This window comes from Streptopelia decaocto (genome assembly GCF_964273445.1).
Source record: "Streptopelia decaocto genome assembly, chromosome: 3".
NCBI lineage: Eukaryota > Metazoa > Chordata > Aves > Columbiformes > Columbidae > Streptopelia > Streptopelia decaocto.
The window spans coordinates 95,847,643-95,869,714 of NC_138656.1; the positions used below are offsets into that span (position 1 = coordinate 95,847,643).

Sequence of the window (22,072 nt, forward strand, 5' to 3'; positions counted from 1 at the left end):
ATTTTGCATTTGACCTGACAACTGCTATATTTTATGCCATTCTGACCTGAAATGGGTCTTAAAAAATGCTGAATTTACTACTATTTGACTTTAAATCAATCACGCCGTAATTCTTGAGGTGTCATATTCTCAAACATGGTTTAATTTATTTCATAGAGCCTTGGGCTCAACAGCATTAAACATGGGAAATACAGGAACCTCAGTAATATGTTTGCTTCAAAATTAATGAATCAGAGAAAAAAAATACTTCAAGCTGCCAAGTCACAACAAAAATATTCTAGAACAAAAAAGCCGCAAAAATACGTCTAAATATTAATTAGAACACTCCAGTTTCAACTCCTGGCCCAGACCATGAGGATTGTTATCTATTTTTTTCTAATGCTTTTCTTTCTTCAAATGCTTGAACTCATCTTCTGTCTAGCCTTGAGTCCCTACAACTCCTATCCACAATCTTTTTCACACAACAAACTGCACTGTGTTGTTTCTGTTACTATCATTTAAACTTGCTCACAAAATACAGAATCATCATTATGTATTTGTTCTAATCTATGAGTCCCTTCCCACTCTTTTCTTATTACCTTTTGATAAATCCTTCCACCTGAAAACCATGAATTACTGCTGCAATATCAAAATGTGTGAACCAAATGAACTTAGGAAAATGCTACCAAGTTAAGCAACACCGGTCCCATGTGAATTTTGTCTTATTTGCTTATCGTTAATGATAATGGCAACATCGTGTGTGGTATTGGTGTGCTGGGTATGGCTTTGCACTTTGTTATCACGAGTCATTCATAGTCATCTTTTGAAAGAGTAAAAAAATCTGTTGATGAGAGTCACAGTGGCATGCCCAATGCTTCACCTGTCCATTGGATAAAAGTCACATAGTTGAGAGGTATAGACAAAGAGACAACATATCTGGTCACCATAAATAATCAGTCTCGTGTAGTTAGTCAGAGATGCCACAAGAGAAAAAGTAATTAGCTGAATCATAAATCCTGCAAAATTGCTAAGTCAAAAGGTTACTACTGAAGAATTATTCATGAATAGAGATCACAGTGTGCTCAGAGACAGTCTTGCTGTAGGAAAAAAAACATGCAGAAGAATTCCACTGTTGTGAATGTAACTTGAAACAAGTGAAATAAAATAGATAGTTAAATAATTAAAGTAGCTATAAAAAAAGAGGAAAAAAATCAAAGGAGCTACCAGAAGGATGAAATGGTTATAAGTGACCCAAATACTTCTTAAGACAGTAACATTTCAGAAAAGCTGTGCATCAGCTTATAAAAAGGATTTAAGAGATCAATAAATTCTGTGATGTTCAAAGAACAGTGCAAAGAAATGGAAAAAAAAAAAAAAAAGAAAAAGAAATAAGGAAGAAAAGTCTCCAAAGACACAAATTTCTATTCAAATATCATATAGTGGAAAAAAAATCTAGCCCACAATATAAAAATGTCATGTATTAGGCCAAGGAAAACTTCGAGAAAAATAAACTTGCTAAATCCCCTTACAACTAGAAGTCTATGAAACTGGTGGATATATTGAAGACATGAAAAAGATGCATGAAGAGAACAGGGCTGAAAATTAATTCCTCACTTCAGCTTTACTTACAGGAAGACTGAGGGCAGTTCTAAGTTCAGCAAAGGAACAATCTGGAGGAACTTTCTCGAGTTCAGTGTTAACAAGACAGGTTTGAGAACAAAACAATAAAATAAGCAGATGAAGTGCAAGGAGTAAATAAAAGTATAAACCAATTCCAGCGTGAAATTGACACACTATGAAATGTGGTATTTAATTTACTCCTTCAGACATGATCAGCACCAGAAGAATGAGAAGTGACCAACTATGGGGCAGGTTTTACTACAGGATCCTAAAGGGCACCAGGAATCACAAATCATCATGTGTCACATTTCAAACTGTGCAAAGTAGTAGGAAAAGATATACTAAAGAACATAATTAGTATATATACAGACAAATAATAGCGAATGGCTTTTGAAAGGGCCTGATAAATCTTGTACAGTTATTTAAGAGTCAAGGATGCAAGAAAGCTGACTGAAACAGCAGATGAAGGTTATGTTTAAACTAGCAATATGAGAATCTTTTGGCACCTAGCAGCACTCATTAGATGAAACCAAGTACGAATAAACAGACCATCTTACGTGAGGCTCAGTGTTTGGGTTTTTTCTTCCCACCAGCTCCCTAAATGCATGACCAGGGATAACAAAATGAGGTTGCATCACAGATTATAAAGTTCAGTGGACATGCAGCCCTGCTGCACATGGATTTCCAAAGACCTTTGGTGAAGGTCTTTCAGCAGGGTCTACTAAGGAAATGAAACTGCTGCAGAGTAAAAGCGAATATTTCTTACGGACCAGTTAAAAGATAGGAAGGAAAAGGTTGGAATGAATGTTCAAATTTCACAGTGGAGGAAGTCACAGAGTTCCTCAGAGGTGTGCTCTTGAATCTGGGCTTCAGATTATGTATTTTCATCAACTAGAAAAAAGTGGCTAGTAAAGTGATGAAGTTGGCTGGTAATACTGAGTCATTCAGGGTAGTAAAAACAAAATATCAGTGCAAAGAGTTGCAGATAGATCTTAGGACACTGAGTGAATGAATTATAAAAAGGCAGTTGAGACTTAAATAAATTCAACATTGATAAATTTCACAGAGAAAAACTAAACTGCATCCTAGGTTTATTCATTCACTGTTGAACAAGTTAGCTCAGACACTAGCTCTCACTACTCAGGAAATGTATCTTGGATTTATTGCACACCATTATTTACAAACATTGGCTTACTGCTCAAGACAAGAACTAAATAAACTACTAGGAATTGCTAAGAAAGGAATAGAAATATCAATAAAGAACCTTATCACATCATCATGTAAATAGGAAGTGCTGTGTTCAGAGCTAGACAAGAGCAGTTTGTGGTTTTAGTCTCCTAATCTCAAAACCAAAAACCTAAAAAAGATATAGTAAACGGCAACAAGGTTACGGAAATATATGGGACAATATCCATAATTCTCAAAGACTGACTAAGCAATTTTGACTTTTCTGTATGAAAAAGAGTGGACTGATAGGGTATTACAGTTAATATCCAGGAAATCTTTAGTATTATTTAGAAAGTGAAGAAAGAAAAATTATTTACTGTTTCAGTACAAGAACTGAGGTCAAGCATTAGGCTTAAAACAAGGAAATAAAGTACTATTTCACACAATGTATTATTTGAAAATAAACTCTGTTGCTACAGAATGTTATAGAGACCAAAGTATAACAAGATTCAATAAGCAACTGGAAAAAATAATGAAAAAGGAAGTGGCAAAAGATTACTAAACATTAGAAATTGATTCAAGAAGTCCCTGAAGTTCCATTAGATGAAATACAGTGGGGGAGAACTCTCATCCACGCCTCATTTTTTCCCTAAGTATTCACCAGTGGTCACTGACACCTGGACAGGCTCCATGACCTCTCTCCTGACTCTTCTTCAGAAAGTTTGACTTCAACAGCATTTAATTGTGGTCAGAGCTAAAATGAACATCTAGCGCAAAATCTCCCTTTCTTTATTTGCTTTTTACCCTTGTTTTTTGCTTGTTAAGCCATCTTTGATTTAAACCAGTGTGTAAGAAGAAAATAGATGCCAGAACATTTTTTGATATAAATAAAATTGTAGAAATTGAAATGGTCCAAGAACCAGCAATAGACTCTCTAGTTGTCATACATATCAAGATTCAGCAAGACTCTAGTTTGTCATTTGGTCCATGCATTTACAAGGAGTGTCACAATTTACAGTTACTTAAACCAGGTGTATATTCAGTACAGAAGGAAGCAATGTAGCTCTGTAGAAGCAATACAGCTTCGTAGGAGGATGTTGACTGAAACTTCCTTCAGAGTCTAATAAAGTAAATAATGATTACTGTAGATTTTGTGCTTATGCAAATTTTGAAAAGCAGCATAACACAGCTGTGCATTACCTACCAGCTGACTCTCTGTCATCATAGGTGCTGATTTGTAAAGGTTGGCCTGCAAAAAACATAAATATATACAGTATTACATACAACATCATTGTTATTATAGTCATGACAGAAGAAAAATCCAAAAGGATAAGGTTTTTTACTGATGATGTTTCACTGTTTCACTGTTAATGGTTCCTGAATGACAAAATAATGCATTCGCATTTGACATTTCACTTGTATTTTTCTGAGGCCTGTTTTAGGAGAAGGAAAAAATATATGGACAGTAGTATGCTTAACTACAGAAGTTTTTACCACTGATGTAGTGATGCCCAATTGGTAAATTAAAAGATTGTCTTTTCCATTTTGTCTCTAGGTATAATTAAATATGAATGCCTGTTGTTAAAGGTTGAGGGATACTTTTTTCTAAGTGCAACAACATTTCAATTTACATCTTGATCTGATATTGAAATCCTGACATTTCTAAATCTGCTTGTGTCAGTTAATTTGCAGCATCAATGTTATTAACACTAACAATTCTACGGAGGGATTAGTCCAAGCTTCTCATCCTTCTGACTCCACATTATGAAAACCAGAACAATCCTACTCAAGTATTACATTTTTTCTGAGTATACACTAAACAGCAGCAGCCTTGTTTTCAAAATCAAGGGTAAATGTGCTAAATGTAAAGTATTTGTGTTTCTATGTGAAATAATGACAAGCCACACGTTTTTTTTGCCCACACTGTGGCAAAGTCCAGGATTTCTGGTTATCAGCTACTTCAAACTCTGTAAGACTTCCTCTGGATAACACACTGATTCTGTACAAATAACATAACCTTCCTTGATGTATAATAGATGTGATTTGCAGGCCTTGAGACTCTAAAATGTGAATATTCTTCTGTATGGTGGTAAAAAGGGTACTAGATACAATGGATAGATGTTATAGCTATAGTACAAGACTGCCGTTACAGCCTGCACCCTCTGTAGAAAGACCACTACACTTGGATTTTCATTGACTCGACTATTTCTTCTTACAGTTTCAAGCAAAAAAAACAATTTTCAGCACATTTGGAGATGGAAGACCATACTCTTCCCTTATCCTTCCATGGCAAAGACCTTGCAGAGGTTTGATGACAGGACTCCAGATGTGTTCTCCCAAGTGTTAAACAGAGATGTTTAATGACTTCCTGGACCTGTTGGTTCTGCTCCTCTATCAGTGGTGAGAACATCAACATGAGTCATGGTGGAGGACTGTGCTCCTCACTGAGAGCACTCACATCTCTGAACACAGCCTCTGGTGGAGGAAACCTTCCCACCCACACAGCGACAGCTGTAGTTTAGCACTAAATCTACAAGAAGTACATTGTGTGCCACTGGCAGAGTAAACTAGAGGTTTCACTAGTGGTTACTTTTATACTAGGAGCTCTCTTTTATGCTTCGAAGCAAGTGTGATGACCAGCCTCATGTTGAGCTTAGAGACACCAAGGCACTTCAGAATGATCTACAGATACAAACTGCTGGAATTAAATTTTCTCACTTCAGTGATGCAATTGAAGAGTAAATCTCATTTCAAAGGGGTTACCTGAAATGTGTATAAGCACAGCAGACTATAGATGAAGAAAAGCACTACTTATTAGTGCATGTCTGTGTGCATTTTTAGTTGCTTCACATTCCCTCATTTTTTCACTTCTCAGTTTCATGTCTATTCACAAACGTATTTTTAAATATTTATTTGTTTCATTTATCCAGAAAGTTCCAGGAGAGACTGGTAGGGAAGGATTTAGAAGGATGATTTTCTATGCCAGTAAAGAAAACCTAACTGTATCCATATGTGTATAAGTTGCATTTCTGAATTTATGGTATTTGACAGTCATAATCCTAGGAGCTAGAGATCTGCACTGGGGTGATATTAGATATATTCTATACTCACAGACTGCCTCTGAAACACACTCTTCTGTTTCATTAAAAAGCTCTCTTCCAATATCCTTTCTAATTAGTATGAGCCAGCACAATCTGTCAAGTAAAAATTACAGTATGCAATAAAATCTGCATGTCTCCACATTCAAAAAGCGAAATTGAATTGATCATTTAAGCATTCTGTTGGCATGAAACTGGAAGTCCTCTATTGCTTTGCCAGCACTGCTTTGATTTGAGGTTCAATAGAAATGCTGAATGATGAATAGTAAGCAGAGATTTCTCACCACACAACTAGATGAGTTGTAAGTTAAATATGGAACCTGCAGTAACTGTGTGTGCTAGTAAGAATTCTAATGTTAATTTGGTTTAATGTTTCAATAATTGAACAGATTATTCAACACAGAGATTTTCTTTTTATGTTGGCACATGCATATATGTGACAAAACAGTTTCTATTCATCTAAGGGTTTTCAGCCAGCTCTACACCTTGGAAAGAAAAGTTTGGGTCAACCCCAAATTCTGATGGATAGGTAAGAACTGAAGGACTTCTAGCAAAGCAAATCCCCTACAGTGCAGACTGAATACAACCAAATGGACCCTTCAGCACCTCTAACAATCTGTTTGCCAAATAGCCGAGCTCCTGCCCCATGTTCAAAGCAAACAACAACAAAGAAATATGTGAATTAATTAATTTTAACATCACATTCACACAGGCAAAACTATCAGTAGACACTGAACTGAAGAGATTCTGGCCATGGTGGATTTACAGCAGGGGAAAGACATCCCAGTTCTCAATTAGCAGTTCTTTAACATACTCGTTTCTCTGTACTAGTCAACTTCTTAAGTCATGAGTAGGTGCCTGTGCAGACTCACCCAGTATTCTAGCAAAAGCAGACCAATTAGACATTTCTTCATGCAAAATGTAGATTAGTTATAAAAGTACTTACATATCTGGTTTCACGTCCAGCTGCTCTCTGCAGTGTTGTTGACACCTTGTACAAAATAAATAGATATGTTAAGAGCAAATAGTTACTCTATGGAATAACTCAAAGAGATCTGAATCATTGTGACAAGTTGTCAACTGCTCAAATTCAATAAAACTTCAGATTTCCAGAAAGATTCGTGTGATACACAAGAATAAGGTATATTAAAGTTTTATTCATTGTGGAAAATATTATTTCATTTTTTACTGCTCAAAATCATTGTTCCCACTTCTATTGAGGATGGCATTCAGAACTCTCATAACAAAATGCTTATTATTAGATAGCCATAGGTGTGGTTGCCCCATGAAATTTAAGTTTCATTTGCTCACAAAATAACCTGAAATGATTCTGTGCTCACATTTGCAAGAAATTGCCTTCATCTGACTATGATTCTCTTTTACCCTATTTTAACCACTTTGCTCTCTCATTCTGAGGTGCTCACAGCCTTTAGCTGCTCAGGAATACTGGTTCTGTGCCCTATTTTTGCATGGTAGGCTGGATATTGTGCAGGATATTTTGAATGTATTGACTTTTTGATGTGTTCCTTTGCCAAATATCCTTTTCCTCCCATTTCCAGTTGGATTTCTGCCATTTTGACTTTCCTATAGCTACTACAAGCAACTTAAATTACCTGTAGCAAACTGAGTACAGGACGCTCTTCCCTTGGCTAGTCCACCTTGTGAACAAACCGAGAAGGCACATCATTATAACTTAGGGAAAACAGAAGTTTAACTCCAGTATAGAAAGTTATCCATGCCTCTTACTATCTGTTTCTGAGTCATCCAGGGCAAATGGATGTGGCAGACATCCCCCTCCTGTGAGAGCCTAGGGTTAGAAGGAAATCAGCACTAAACTAGACTAAATAAGTCTACTTATTTATTCAATTATCCTGTTATTTGAAAACCAATAATGAACAAGAAAAAAAAAAATCTGAAATATGTTTCCAATCATTGAAGCTAGAAATATTGCCTCCACTGTAGTAAGGACACATAGATGGGACAAAAACTGGGAGATGGCCAGAGACTGTGCAATATGGAAGGCAAGATATGTCAGATTTCTTCCTTGTGGATCCTAGCCTCTGAAGCCTTTTCTTTTGTAATATAACTCCAGAACTACAGTTCTGTCCTTCCATGTCTTTTAAACTACCAGGCATTGCTACTGACACTGCATCTCTCAGCTGCAGCTTTCTGTTACCATAGCCTCTACTGTGATTTTGCTTGACTTAATGTCTACCTGGAAAGAACCCTTGGTGTGTGAGTGGGCTTTTCCACCTACCTTGCCAACATCTGACTCCGTGCTCATCTGCAGAAAACTTGGTGAAGATTCGCATCGGCGCTGGAAAATTATTTTGAACAGAGAACAGACTTATTAACGACTAGAGACAAAAAGAAAGGAAGATAAAAATCAATCCCACATACTGATGGGTTACCATAGTCAATGGGTCCTGCAGCACTTGATCAATGACAGCACACAGCTCTTCTGTTTGTTGTCTGAGCTGGGCAGGGGAGCACATCTGAAAAACAAGGAGATATCATTCCATTAGCCTTTGCTTTTTGATTTCAAATAGAGATTTGAAAGAGATATAACAGTATTACCTCTGAATGGGTGTCCAAAGCAGTGCCTTCAGTCACACTAGCAGTGTTCATTGGCTCTTCTAAGGCCTGCAATTCAAAAAATTTCAGTGTGATACTGAGTTGAAAATTTTAAAAATTAAGCAAACATACATTTTTTGCAATCCTATGTTTCCAAATGTGTCACTTTTCATTTCACCATGTCAGAATGGAAAAAGAAGGAATTACAAGCCTAGTAAGGTTCTTCAGGTTACCATCTTCTGATTCTGAATTGGAGGGAAAGGGGTTGCAGAGAGGCAGCTAGGTGAACTGTCTCTACTTTTAGAGATCAGAAACTACCAGTTTAAATTGTCTTCTCCTTCAGCAATGCCCCCGACTTAGCACTGGATATGGCTGTGTGCCATGGAGGCATCAGGGGCTGCCAGCCAGGTACCATCAGGGCAAAAACACTAACTGTGAGCCAGCAGACAAGGAGGGGGTCCAAGCATGTTGGAGGCACTTCTTTTTCCTCCAGTAGTTGTTTTCTTTAAAAGTGCCTCTTGTTTAAAGAGGACGGTGATTCCACATTGCAACAAAAACAGTGCTCACCATTTTTGGACCTTAGCCCTAAGTCAGAATTGTATAACATGAAATATGCACTAAACATATATGAAACCACATGAAAACACAGCTCGTCTAAACAGGCATGCAATCTCTCCAAAACAAGCTTCTTGTGTTTGGCTATACCTCCTACTTTCCTACACTCGTACTTGGAGCAGGTTTAAGAATAGTGGTAATCAGTTGGCCGATCCTTCTGCTCTATGAGGAAACTCACAAAACGCTCTCAAAAGTCAACCTCCAGCGCTCAGTTCCCTTTTCATCTTTGTCCAGTCTGTGAGGCACACTCTCACTGCCATCACCCCTTTTGCTTTGAGGCAATTTTCAAATTGGTCTCAGTGCTGAGACCAAAATTTACTCTGGAAGCCTGCTGATGTGTGAAGCTGGACTACGGGGGAGGCACCCACAGGGTTTGTGGATTTTTTATGTGACACATTATGTTTTTTCTGATGTTTCCTTTTGCTAGTTATTCCAAAAAATAAATGATAATAAGAGGAGGAAAAAAAAAAACCAACAACAACGAAACACACAAAACCAAAAACAAATAAACAAACAAAATAGAGTATGACAGTAAAGCACTTTTTCATGCATGCAGGATTCTGTGGGAATGGACTTATCCCAGTGAGACAGAGATCAGTAATAGAAGACATATGTGGAGCTGGGACAAAAAACGGCAGAATCTTTAAAACAAAGAAAATAAGCACATCCTTAAGCAATTATTTATTAGTTTAATTTGCTGAGTACAGGTTTTTTTCTCTTGTTGCCCAGCTACTGGCAGCATATATCTCTGTAGACATAACTGAAAAGTTCATGACAATTAATTTTTAATATTATTTTAATACCATCCACAAATGATCCTGCACAGAAGCACGTTTATGGAACACCACGTATTCTGTCAGGTAGCACAGTAAGCAAAAATTAAGAGCAGCTTCTTTCCAAACACATTTCTTCCCTCCCCTCTAGTGTCAGACATACCTGTTGACCTTGAAGTAGTTGTAGTTCAAAAGGAAAAAATAAAGGAATTATTATTTCTGGTATACAGAAATTAATGCAATCTTATCCCAAGACAAAAGATGGAAGATATATAGGCTTTCTCATTTCTCCTATTTCATCAGTGTTACACAGCTAAATTCTGAGATCAACAGACCATCCTGTAGGAGGGGAGGGCTGAGCAAAAGAGGGCTCAGCACTACACTGGAGTACTGTGGCCCTAGTTCAACTTCAAGATTACATCCTCCCAGTATACATAAAATGAAGTGATAAAATGAAGTAGAAGAGTCATTCCAGTATCTGTGGGGGCCAGGAATGCCAAAGCAGCCTGGTATACAGAGATAATGAGTCTTAATTCAAGCTAGGAAAAACAATAGGTTTTAATCAGTCACAGATTCAGAACAGAGAGATTGCTAAGTTTCTCAAAACCCCCAAGAAATCAGTAGGGTAATGAACATAATAAAGTTGTTGTTAAGAAAAAACACATTTCTATTTCATATTCACTTCACCAGAGCAGTGGGAGAGGGTGAATGCAATCAAGAAACAACTACCCAAAAGCTACCAAGGAATCTTTCTAGAAGAACTACAACCACATCTGCAAGTGTCTGTTCAGAACCAAGACTCTGGATAATTTAAGTATTAAACATCTATCAGTTTCAGTAGAAATTGGGAACTCAACTATCTTTGCATTTTGTAGCCTTCATTGACTACAGAATTCAAGTAAGCACAGCATTAAGACCTATGTGCTCTGTAGTCCCTCTGGGATACTGACATTGTGCAGGAACCATACTAGAGAAAGCTGCAGCATTCTTTTCCCTTTTCGAACCTTTGGAGAAGGAAAATTTTAATCTTCAGAGTGATCCATGTAATTTCTTTCATTGTTGCTCTCTCTCTCTCCTTTTTTTTTTTTTTTTTTAATAATTTTATTTTAACAGTCCAAGTCCTCCAAAGAAAGAGAAAAACAAAGAGAACTACACTTAGGCATCCCTGTCACCTCTATGAATAGTTTCTGTTAAGTGTGTTGTTAACTTTTGAAAATACAACCGAATCTTTTTTCCAGCAAAGCTTATTTTTTAGCATAGAGAAAAATGTGAGATTAAAAAGTATGACTAGCTTTTTGAACTCATTACTGAAGTTACCATGCAATAATGTTATGATTAATTTAAAGCATTAGTGTTATCTACAGTGTTTCTGATTAGCGCTATCAACAGCATTCAAGCTTCACTTCCTATGCTGACAGTCTTACATCAAAAGTGGAACATTCATATTTAGGCATTCAAAAATTTTTAATAGATATGAAAAACAATGGGGACCTTTTATTCAAAAGAGTGCAATTTAGAGAGTGAAAATGTATTTGTGATGGAATTTAAATGTCCAGATGAAATAACCAGTTGCTAAACCACTAATTTTTTCCTTACAAAATGCACCTTTGAGGGTGTGATGCATATATGCCATTAACGTCAGTGATGACTATGATCCTTCCCTCCTTTTTCCCTCAGGCTGATTGCTAAAGCTGTATCAGAGCTGAAAGGATACTGATAAATGGTCCAAACAGTACCTCCAATATTTTGTTAGAAGAATCAAAGGTCTTGGCAACATACAGGAAATATAGAACATTGTTTCACCCACCAATGAAGCACATCAATAGAGGGAGAAAACATGAATATTGCAGCCTGAATCTGACACAGCTTCCTTCTTACTGTGTTCTGAAGACCCTGTGCTGAGTAAAAGCCAAGAAGTTTCTTCTTATTTGTCTTGTATATTTTCCCCATCAATATATTTTTCTAAGCCATCAGCATATGCAAAAAAAAAAAAAAATATCCCTCTGTATAACAGAACTTTGTATACTATGAGTTTCTTTAATATATTCCTTGAAGATCCTGGGAGATGATACTGAAATGACCTGACTACCTTTCCTCTTTATTAATATTAAAAACTGCAAGGCCTTTGAAAGAAGGAGGGAGCTTGTATCCTGCTCCTACATTGGCACGCTTGGTTATTATTACAGATGAACTAGGTCCTTTATCACTCTATGATTGCACAGATGATGTCCTTTCTTTCTTACCACAAGGTATTGATCTCTAGACTTGAGAAGTATTTTGACACAAACACGTAGTCTCGGTGCAAGAAATTCACTCAGTAGGTGCACATCAGAAGAACTTGGGGAAAAATACATGTTTTTAAATGAAAATATTCACTACAAAGTGTTGTCAGAAATGCTCCTAATATGCTTGATAATAGCCAATTGTCCAACAGTTAGGTCTGCCATCTGAGACTGGGGAAAATCATCTTTCAGGTTCCTTCTGTGTGATTTCAGTGAGGGACTTCAAAGTGTGTTTGCCATGATCAATACCAAAAGATTTTAATAACACAATAGATAAGAGTTCCCTCAAGGCAAGAAATTAAAACTGGGTCTCCAATGTAGTAGATCACTGTCATATTTACTCAGCTGCATCTCTTTCTCTTCATGAAAAAAAAAAAAAAAGAGTCAAAACACTCTGATTTTCCTTTTGTATGTGGAGAATACTACACTACTGGAAGTCCACTGAGTAGGTGATGATGAGATGCAATTACTAGGTCTTTGAACTTTTTCTAGAAGTGCAACATCATCTGGAAAGACTGTTTTAGACTCTCTTGAAGTTAGTCAAACAGCACTTTGACAAGAGAAAACATGAAAAACAGTCATATAGAGACAAAGTATTTATTCTTTAAGACAGGAGATTTTTTCCAACATTTATTTAAAATTGAAATTATAGTTTTGTGCTTGTAATTAGTTGATAAATACAAGCTAGATAAGTCAACAGTGCTTTCATTCGCACCATAGCCTAGTGCTTTCTGAAGACTTGGTGTGGGATAAGACTCAACTCTGAATCAGGTGTACTTTGTGGCACACCCCATCATCCTGGTTTCACCACAGTCCAAATTGGGGGAAGTCTGAGCAGAATATTTGCAGCACCACCTTCTCCCTTCTCCTCACCCCAAGTCTCTATGCCCAGGTTTCTTTTCCATCAAAATGATGCCCAGATAAGGGACGGTCATGACAGTCAGCATGCAGAGGGGATGTGTATCTGGACAAATACAGCAAACCTAAGTTCCTCTGCATAGTCCTCGCTGTAAACCAAGGTTCACTGATTTGTTCAGATAATACAATTTTGGTTTGCAGTTCCGAGATGTTACAACTCAAATCTGATATAATTCTGAAGATGAAGTAGGATCTTGTTTAAGAGACTGCCTACTTAAAGAGAAGAATTTTTCTGTAGCCCCCTGAAATAAACTCTTCATCACTATCTGTTTTGAGTGAAATAGATTTTTACAGATATTTTATAAATAAAATCTCTAAATAATAGATGCATTACTTTTTAAATACTACCTGATTAGGAATGGAATTTTGAAATAGACTGTAATCACTTATATGTAACTGGAGAAGCAATAAAACAGTGAATGTCAGTAGAGGGATGACTCACTGATTCAACGTTAATAAGGCCAGAAGGAACCACAGTGAGCACCTAGTGTGACCTTTTCTTTAAACCACAGAACTGCCTGGAATTACTTTATGAAGTGCCGGAAAAGAGTCCTGTCTCGATTTTTCAATTTCTATGATAAAGAGCCATTTTAGTCTCTGGAAATTTATTCTAATGGTTAATTAATCCTTTCTGTTAAACTTTTGCCTTATGCCTACATTAAACTTGTCCAGCTTCCTCTTCTAGACGGTGGATCCTATCATCTGCTGAGCAGAGCTCATTATCACAGTCTGTGGACCTACCTCATCGCTATGAATCTATGTGGCTGTGATGAGACTGCTGACTGACCATGGTTACCATCATCTCATTATCACCATCTCTGCCCTCCTTACTTAGGAACTGTGGAGTTGTACCCTTGCTGGTGAGGACATTGTCTGCCAGCCTTGCTGTCACCCCAGCTTTTGGTTCACCATCCCTGGGAGCAGCCCACTCTTGCTGCTCCCTGACAGAGCCTGATCATGCTGAGAACAAGTCCCTTAAAAACAAGATTTTGCTTTTCTGGTTGTGAAGGAATTTACAGCCCAATCATCTGAGAGATATCTTGTCTTGTTTTTTTTCTGAATAGAGCACAGGCAATGCGAGGAACATCAGGTTCACACAAACTCGAACAGATGGAAAGCATGCCAGTTATGAGATTGATGAGATTAAGCCACTTCTGGGGTTGTCAAAGTATACATACATATACTCAATAAGCCTTTTATTCTCTCCTAATGAGCACAGATTTGAACAACTCACTTTGAGAAAGCATGCTGGAGGACAAGAACATGTTCTAGAAAAAACATTAAGATGATGATAGCTTAGTGGTTTCATAAGGAGAAGCTGAAAAGTAGCACCTGATATTAAAGCATCTACACTCATGTAAAAGAAAAAAATTACTTGAGAAAGTTAGACACAAGGAGACAATTAAGAGGCAAACAAAACATTCTAGATTACATGACACATCTAAGCCAGTTTTCTCTCATGGGATCTAATTAATACTGCATGTGAATTGTCACTAGGATCACCCACATCACAGTTCTGACTAATCTTATTTCTCATGACCACTCAAATTAAGTAATATAATTACTCACACAGTGGAAAAAGCTGACTTCTGAGAATGTACTTTTCCAGTTCAATCACATAGCAAAACACTTTTTAGTACTTTAGGCAGACAATGCTTTCCTAATCATGCATACAGCCCAGTAATATCTGTGCCTTGCAGATATTACCTGCCTTCCTTCCTTCCTTGTTAAAAAAAGATGCTTGAAAACTTCTTCTCCACATAATAATTATCTCAATCTCAATAAAATATCATGCATGTACTTAAATCTTATTGTCCTTCATGTCTTTTTAATCCATTGCATAAGATGCATTCCATAAAACAGGAGCAACACAATTACGGTACAATTAAGGTACAATGTGTCATGAGTTCCTTCCGGGTTCCATCCCCCATATTTTCAGGGGAATATCTGGATATTAGGGACTGGTACAATGGGACCTGAGTTTACCATGTGACTCCTTCATGCTTCTTGAAGATACAGACTCCAAATGCACATCACCTAACAAAACAGGACTTGCTTATGAGCACTATATCTAGCTGCTGTTATGGATCAATATGGATCAATTTATTGTCCATAAATCCCAAGCTGAGAGAAAGCGTGTAGTCAGGCCATACTGAAACATGGAGTTTTCAAAGTAAATTAGTCAAAAGCCTCTCCTGAAGGCAGATCCTGTAACCTAAAATTGGTTTCTTATTAGTTTTACATGGCTGCTTGCACTACTGAAGAATACACCAAGGCCAGCATTTTCAATAAAATTCCCTATCTTTTGAGATACTTTCTCTACAAATACTGACATTAGATTATACGGTTCAGTTTTATGTATTGTAGACAAGTAGCACATGGCTTGCGAGTTAATGTCCCAGAGTACAGCAGTGAGACCATTAAAAGGACTCCCCTTTCTTCTGAAAACATGTGGTCAGATGGCTGACATTAACCCACTAGTTCACATCAAGAGTGCACTTTCAAAATTAACACCCTGCTCAAAGTCACCTTCCTAGCTTGGTTTGCAGAGTAGTGCAGTCTTAGAGAGCACAAACTGCATGATTTTTAGATTGTTAGACCTGAAGCAGCACTTCAGGAGTTCACCAAATGTTTCCAGACACTAATAGACACTCTGACCAAACAAAACTCTCTCAGAATACATTCCATGCGGGTGTAGTATCCCCTGCATCCGCTGTTTTCTTCTACAGAGTCATTTCTGTTGAATCACACTGCATGCTATTGCACACTTAGCCTTTATTAGTGCATTCAAAATCTAAGGAAGAGGAGGATCAGGTTTTACATCACTAATTTAAAAATTATCCAAGTTTAAAAGAACATTGGGAAAGAAAAGAATGTCCCTTTTTTGAAAAAAAAAAAAAATCTTATTTATAACAGTTAACTGGCAACTACTACATCACAATCAGTAATATTTTGAGGGGAAAACTATCTTCAAAATTCTTATACCCTCTCCACCGTCTTCAGGCTCTTCAAACTCCTAATGAAATCAACTGAGCTGTGTATGTGAATACATATTTAAATGAGCGGTTAGAAATGCTTAATCTTACAGAAATTAATCTGAGGCTAAGTTCCTGAACGGGGTCCACAGAAAGATTTTTCTCATAAAGCTATAAAATGGATGTCAGAGTGATTAAGCATGCCTTTAAACACGTAAGACACTTAGCTCATTACTCATCATAGGAAAGTTTTGTTAAACTTAGTTGGCTATTCTTTTGTCTAAAACCAGTTTGGGAAAAAAAAAAAAAAATTAAAAATGGACAGCGGTGGGTATTTTGAACCCTTTATGCAAAATCCAAACTTTCAATTGACTTTCAAAGATGCATTATCTAAATATATCTGAATTTGTTGGCTGTCTTTGGTAGTAAATAAAGTCAACAAAGACCATTCATAGAATCAGAGGATGGTTTGGTTTGGAAGGAATCTTGAAGATCACCTAGTTCCAACCCCCCTGCCATGGTCAGGGACACCTTCCACTTATCCAGGTTGCTCAAAGCCCCATCCAACCTGACCTTGAAGACTTCCAGGGATGGGGCATCCACAGCTTCTCTGGGCAGCCTCAACACCCTAATGGGGAAGAATTTCTTCCTTGTGTCTAATCTAAATGTACCCTCCTTCCGTTTAAAGCCATTACCACTTTTCCTATCATTACATGCCCTTGTAAACAGTCCCTCTCCAGAATTCTTTTAGGCCCACTTAGGTACTGAAAGGCTGCTATGAGGAGTCACTGAAACCTTCTCTTTTCCAGGCTGAACAACCCCAACTCTCTCAGCCTGCTCTTTGGATCTATCATCGTGACCTACAGAAAAGGATTGTTAGTCCAAACTACCTACTGGGAACAGACCCTTGGCCCATGCTGATTGATTGTTGAAGTGCTTAGGGAAGTTGTTTGGGAGAATGGTAGTTAACAGAGGCCAGTGCAATGTCCAGAACCATTCCCACAGTTTAACAATACAACTGGTCAAATTGGCATATCTTGGGATGTTAAATTTACTAGTATAAGCATAACCCTTGAATAATCACTAGCTGACCAAGACCTACTGATTGGTAGGTCCCAGAATAGCAGTGCTCCAGAAACTTTCCAATAACAAACAGACTTTGAGATGTTGCCATAAATGGCAGTTCCTTTAGGACTTTTAAGGACTCATTGTCTCTTTTTTTTACAGTTTGGTGTTTTGTTTTTTTTTTGGTGTGTGTGTGTAGAAATTCAGATTAGCAAAAGTTTCGATCTTCAGTGGAAAGTAGTTGACCGTGAAAAATGGTTGTAATTGTAATCCTGAGCAGTTAGTTCCCAGAGTTTGCATTCTGCGATATGCCCCACAGAAATGTTAGAATATGTACGTAAAGTTGAATGGTCTCAAATACATAATGCAATTCCCACATCTTTGAGCAAACACTAACCTTCTGTTCCATAAGTAATGTGTTTGTAGGGATTGCTGCAAATGCCTTGTAGCTTGTCTTGATCTTGTACTGCTAAAAGGGTAAACCAGAAAGCAGGAAAAGTAAACAGGGTAGAAGAGGAAGAAGGAGAGAGGGGGAAGAGAGGGGAAAGGTACGACAGAATGAGAGATGATTCCAATTGTCTTGCAGACACGTTGCAACAATACAATGCTTACATTCTGGCTAGGAAAGCTATTTCTTAATCTTTTCCTGTTAAGATTTTAAAGGACTGCAATCTACATCTTTTGCTTTTAGGAATGAAGTAGGACGAAGTGAATTACCTATACCAGCTTATAACTTCTGAAGTGTTTTTGACCACTTTCTGATGACTACTATCCTTAAATGAATGTCAGGAGAAGTTGCGAGTTTTTTTCCAAGTTAGGTTGTGATTTGGTATGATAATGCACAGCTACTTCTGCCAGTACATGCACCTCAACAACTTCTGCTGTGTGGTGTGACCCTGGAGCACGAAGTCAGAAGGATTTCTGTGACTGGCTTTAATGAGACTGGTTAGAATCCTTAAATGCTGAATTACTTGTGTAAGTGTAAGATCATTTAAGTCATGCCACAATTTTTCATCTCCTGAATAAATAACTCTACCACCCAAACAAATATTTGAAAACGAGTGTTGGAACTTTCACATTCTAACCAAGCATACAGAACTGACAATCTAAACCATTAAAAACCACAAAAATTCTAAGATTAGCCTTTAAAATTATTATTTTTAAACAATTTATATCTTAAACTGTATTAGCTTGCCCAGCTATTTTTAAGACTTTAGAAACCATACTTTCTACATTTTCTTTGCAATTATGGAAGTTGAATTCAGTAATTTTTGAATTACTGATGAGATTCCTCTGTACTTATTCTTAATCACATGACTTCTGGAATATTTTCCTTTTTGACAATTAAATGAGGATTTACTACATAGATCCCTTATCAGCAACATTCTAATTAAAAATCATAAATTCATACAAAACTAGGGTTTTAAAGTTTTTATTGAATATTTTTGTGATAGTCACTCAGAAATAGTTATGTGTTAATCACTTCAGGTTTTTTAATGTACTGTTGTCTGTAACAGTGAATACTGGTGACTGAGATAAGAGGCTGTGCAGCATGCTGTACTTTGGGTTGTTCTTTTCTTTAAATCTAATAAAAGCCTCAATGGCAGCAGAGGGGACAAAATTTAAATTCAGATAAGAGAAGTTTATAGTATTCTTGCACCTCTCTTGAAATATTGTAGGACATCAACTTTTATTCCTTTCTATATGTATTACCTTTGCTTTTGACTTTAGTCATATTTATTTTTTAGAACTTAGAGACTGACAGACATTCAAGAAGACAAAAATCACAACAATCATATTGAATGAACGATCTGACAAAGAAAGCAGGTGAGTGCAAATGCTAGAACTGCCCCCGTTTTTTTTGGGGGGGGGAGGTGTTAGTAATTTATATGAGATGGGTGATTCTAACTTGGATGTCTCCATTTAGGTGCTTCAAAACTAATGCCATTTATACTTATTGGCATTTCTACAGGATAATTCATCTCATCCCCAAATCAGCATCTAGAACAATAAAATAAAATCATCCTGTAAATACACCATATTATCTCCATTAACTATAATAGAATGGCCTAAGTTATGCTTGGATATCTAACTTTCAAATTTCAAAAGTCATGTGAGTTGAATCTTGCACTTTGAACACTTAAGACAGCAACACTCCACTATAAATCTGTGTGTCATATATATATTTCTGTATATACAAAATCTATATGTGGATAAGACATAAAATACTATGTACTGAAGTAAAGTGGAAGACCAATATTTCACATATTAACATTGGGATATCCACAAAATTTATCCTTGGTTTGTTTTTTTTTAATAATTGATATTTAATCAATAAAATTATATTATTAAACATGTACATGAAAAGCAAGGTCTTCACTAGCCCACAGGCTTTTACGTATGATGAGATATGCACCATATATGATAAAAACACTTTGACTACTTTAAAGTTATAGTGTTATATGAACTAAATAGACTGTTAAAAATGTAAAGGTTTCTATACTGCTTTCATGTGGTTTATTACTTCTAGTTACTGTAGGACCTGTGAGCAATGTTCTATTGTCATGGTGTCTGAGATGGATGGAAAGTCTTTAGTTCATTTTCTCATCTGTATGAATATGTTTCTTGACATGTCAGTTCCCATTAGTTAAATGCATTCGTTAATGCCTAAATACGTTTAATAATCTGGTTTATAGGAATCTAGCAATATTTTTAAACAGCCATGGACAGTCAGGTCTGCTGGCCTACACCATGGTCCAGCCAGAAACAAACTAACTCTAGTATCAAAGCTTGGGCAAATATCAGCCTGGAGAGTTTTAGGGAAAATTTCCTACTTTTCTTGCTCAAATAATCACTTAGGGGACTCACAGGGCCTTGCAAAGTGTGCTAGACACATACCTATAAAGGCTTCAAGTCAGCAACTAACCATGGTAGTGCAGAGCTCCTGGTGAGTAATCTTTCCTGCTTTGTGTTAGGTTTTGCAGCTGTTCACAGCTCCATGTTCCTACAGTTAGTTTGTTCCCCAGCTGTTTTGGGTAGATCTACATGTATTTAAATAGGAAAAATCAAAGAATATGTAGAAATAACATCCCATGAAACCACTGCAAAGAGTTTTCAAACAACCAGAAGTTTATATTCTAATCTGGTCCTGCAGAATCAGCAATTTTATCTGTCTCCATCCTCCTGTTCATTTTGCTATATTAGGTCTAATAGGACATTATTAAAGTGGATAAAAGAGGATTTTTTTATTTCCTGAAGTCATCCACGGTTCACAATTCACACTAATCTGTGGATTTATGTTTATATTCACTTTGCAAAACAGTAATATTTTTAAATCTTTGGCAACATAAGGGTAAATGTATAAAGCATGGGAAAGTATATGCAATTATATATGTAATACAAATGCAAACAGTTAGATAAGTTCATAAGTTATTCTTTAATTTGCATGAATTGGTGCATGCATAGACATAGATATCTAAAAGCTGCCTATTAAAGAAGCCTTGTTGCATAATTGCTTTGGTATCATGCTGATGAAACAGTTTGATGTGAATATTGAGAAGTACATCTAATGTCAAAAGTCTGGTTTAATAGGTTTAATCTGTGTCTTAACATTGCTTCAAGCAACATTAAGTTTGCAAAATTACACGTGCCAAAGTCAGGCACTTTTCCCTTGATATTCATGTAGCAAATTCATACATGCAAAAATTTTATCATGCATCTACAGCCATCAGATGGAGCAACCTGCTTTTTGTCCAGTTCTGAAGTTGAGTGGATTGGTATTAAAGAGACCTAAATACTGCTTAGGATGCTGACGTCTCTCCTCAATGTTTTCCTTTTTTCTCTGGAAATATCTTGAGATTTGAGGCTGAAGTGCTATCAGAGAGCATCATTAACAGATCAGCGAAGTTTGTTGAGCTATACTATAAACTAGGCACGGAAATAAATTAGAGCAGGAGGAAAGGGGAATATTAAAAGCACACTATTGTTAACTGTAAATGAAGCCTCAGCTTCACATTTTAAAACTACAAAAGACCTTTCCTGCATTGAACACCCAGCTGCATGTGATTTAGAGATTTCAGGTCTTCCACATCCCCAGCGGAGCCAGCTTTGTCTGTATGATTAAAAGTTGCACCAGACTAACAGTCCAAGTCTGTTAAACTAGTGGACATTCTCCCAGTTTCAATGAGGTGATGTGGCAGTTTCAAAAGTGACACCTTATCACATGATAAATCAGAATTAGCAGAAAAAGTGACAGTAGGGAAGACAGAAGAGTGCAATAATCTCTGCAAATATAAACCCAGGCAATAGCTTTGTGTCACAAGCAGAGAGTTTCCTTACTGTCAGAGACTCTCACAGTGCTCATTGCACTGACTATCAGAAACTGCAACTGCTTTGCAATCTGCAGGCTCAGTCATGCCTTCCAGGTCTGTCTTGGAGGTTTTTTCTTGGAATTTCTACAATTTCATTTAGCTTTTTGTTTCATTAAGTAATACTGACAGGGTGTAACAACACTGTGTAGCTGTGCTTGGCACAATGATTCCTCTTGGGCTGTTTGGTTTTTAAAAGAACCATTCATGACAATTGTTACTTTGCGCTGATTTAAACCTCTCATTTTCAATTAACATTTTCCAAGCAGTTCAAGTCACCATTGCCACGGCCAAGCTATTAGGAATGCATCTGACACAACTTGATCCGGCAGACCAGGCTGTAATTTTGTGCTGTGAACAAATAAATCAATAAACCACAATAGCTTTTCTGTGATGGACAGAGCTCAGATACCAGCAAGAGAAGGCAGATAGGAAGCAAAGAGTGCAGCTGTAAGACAAAAATCCTGGAAATTGCTCTGCAGCTCTGATGTCTTCTGCCACTACCTCTTCCTTTTTAAACAGCAGTTCCTTTTGTTTTCACCTGCTTGCTGCATGTTTTTTGATCAGGTTTCCCTTCCTTCTTTTACCCATTCTTGAGATTGAGGTATAAAGTGTGACTGGTTCCCAAGCCCTCCTGCA

General features: G+C 37.0%; 1 protein-coding gene across 9 annotated transcripts in view; it reads right to left on the reverse strand.

Annotated features, from left to right (window-relative positions):
* MLIP (muscular LMNA interacting protein) overlaps positions 1–22,072 on the reverse strand; it is a 108,251-nt gene that overhangs the window by 31,343 nt on the left and 54,836 nt on the right. For 6 of the 9 annotated variants that reach the window (XM_082047455.1, XM_082047452.1, XM_082047458.1 and 3 more), the window contains 6 exons: positions 17,464–17,535; positions 8,442–8,507; positions 8,276–8,359; positions 8,122–8,181; positions 6,811–6,855; positions 3,971–4,015 (listed from right to left, as the gene is read on the reverse strand). In XM_082047455.1, coding sequence (XP_081903581.1) covers positions 3,971–4,015; positions 6,811–6,855; positions 8,122–8,181; positions 8,276–8,359; positions 8,442–8,507; positions 17,464–17,535 — 372 coding nt within the window. Of the gene's footprint in view, positions 1–3,966; positions 4,016–6,810; positions 6,856–8,121; positions 8,182–8,275; positions 8,360–8,441; positions 8,508–17,463; positions 17,536–22,072 lie in introns of all 9 variants that reach the window. The other 3 variants (XR_014183518.1, XM_082047456.1, XM_082047453.1) reach the window with 2 other exon arrangements.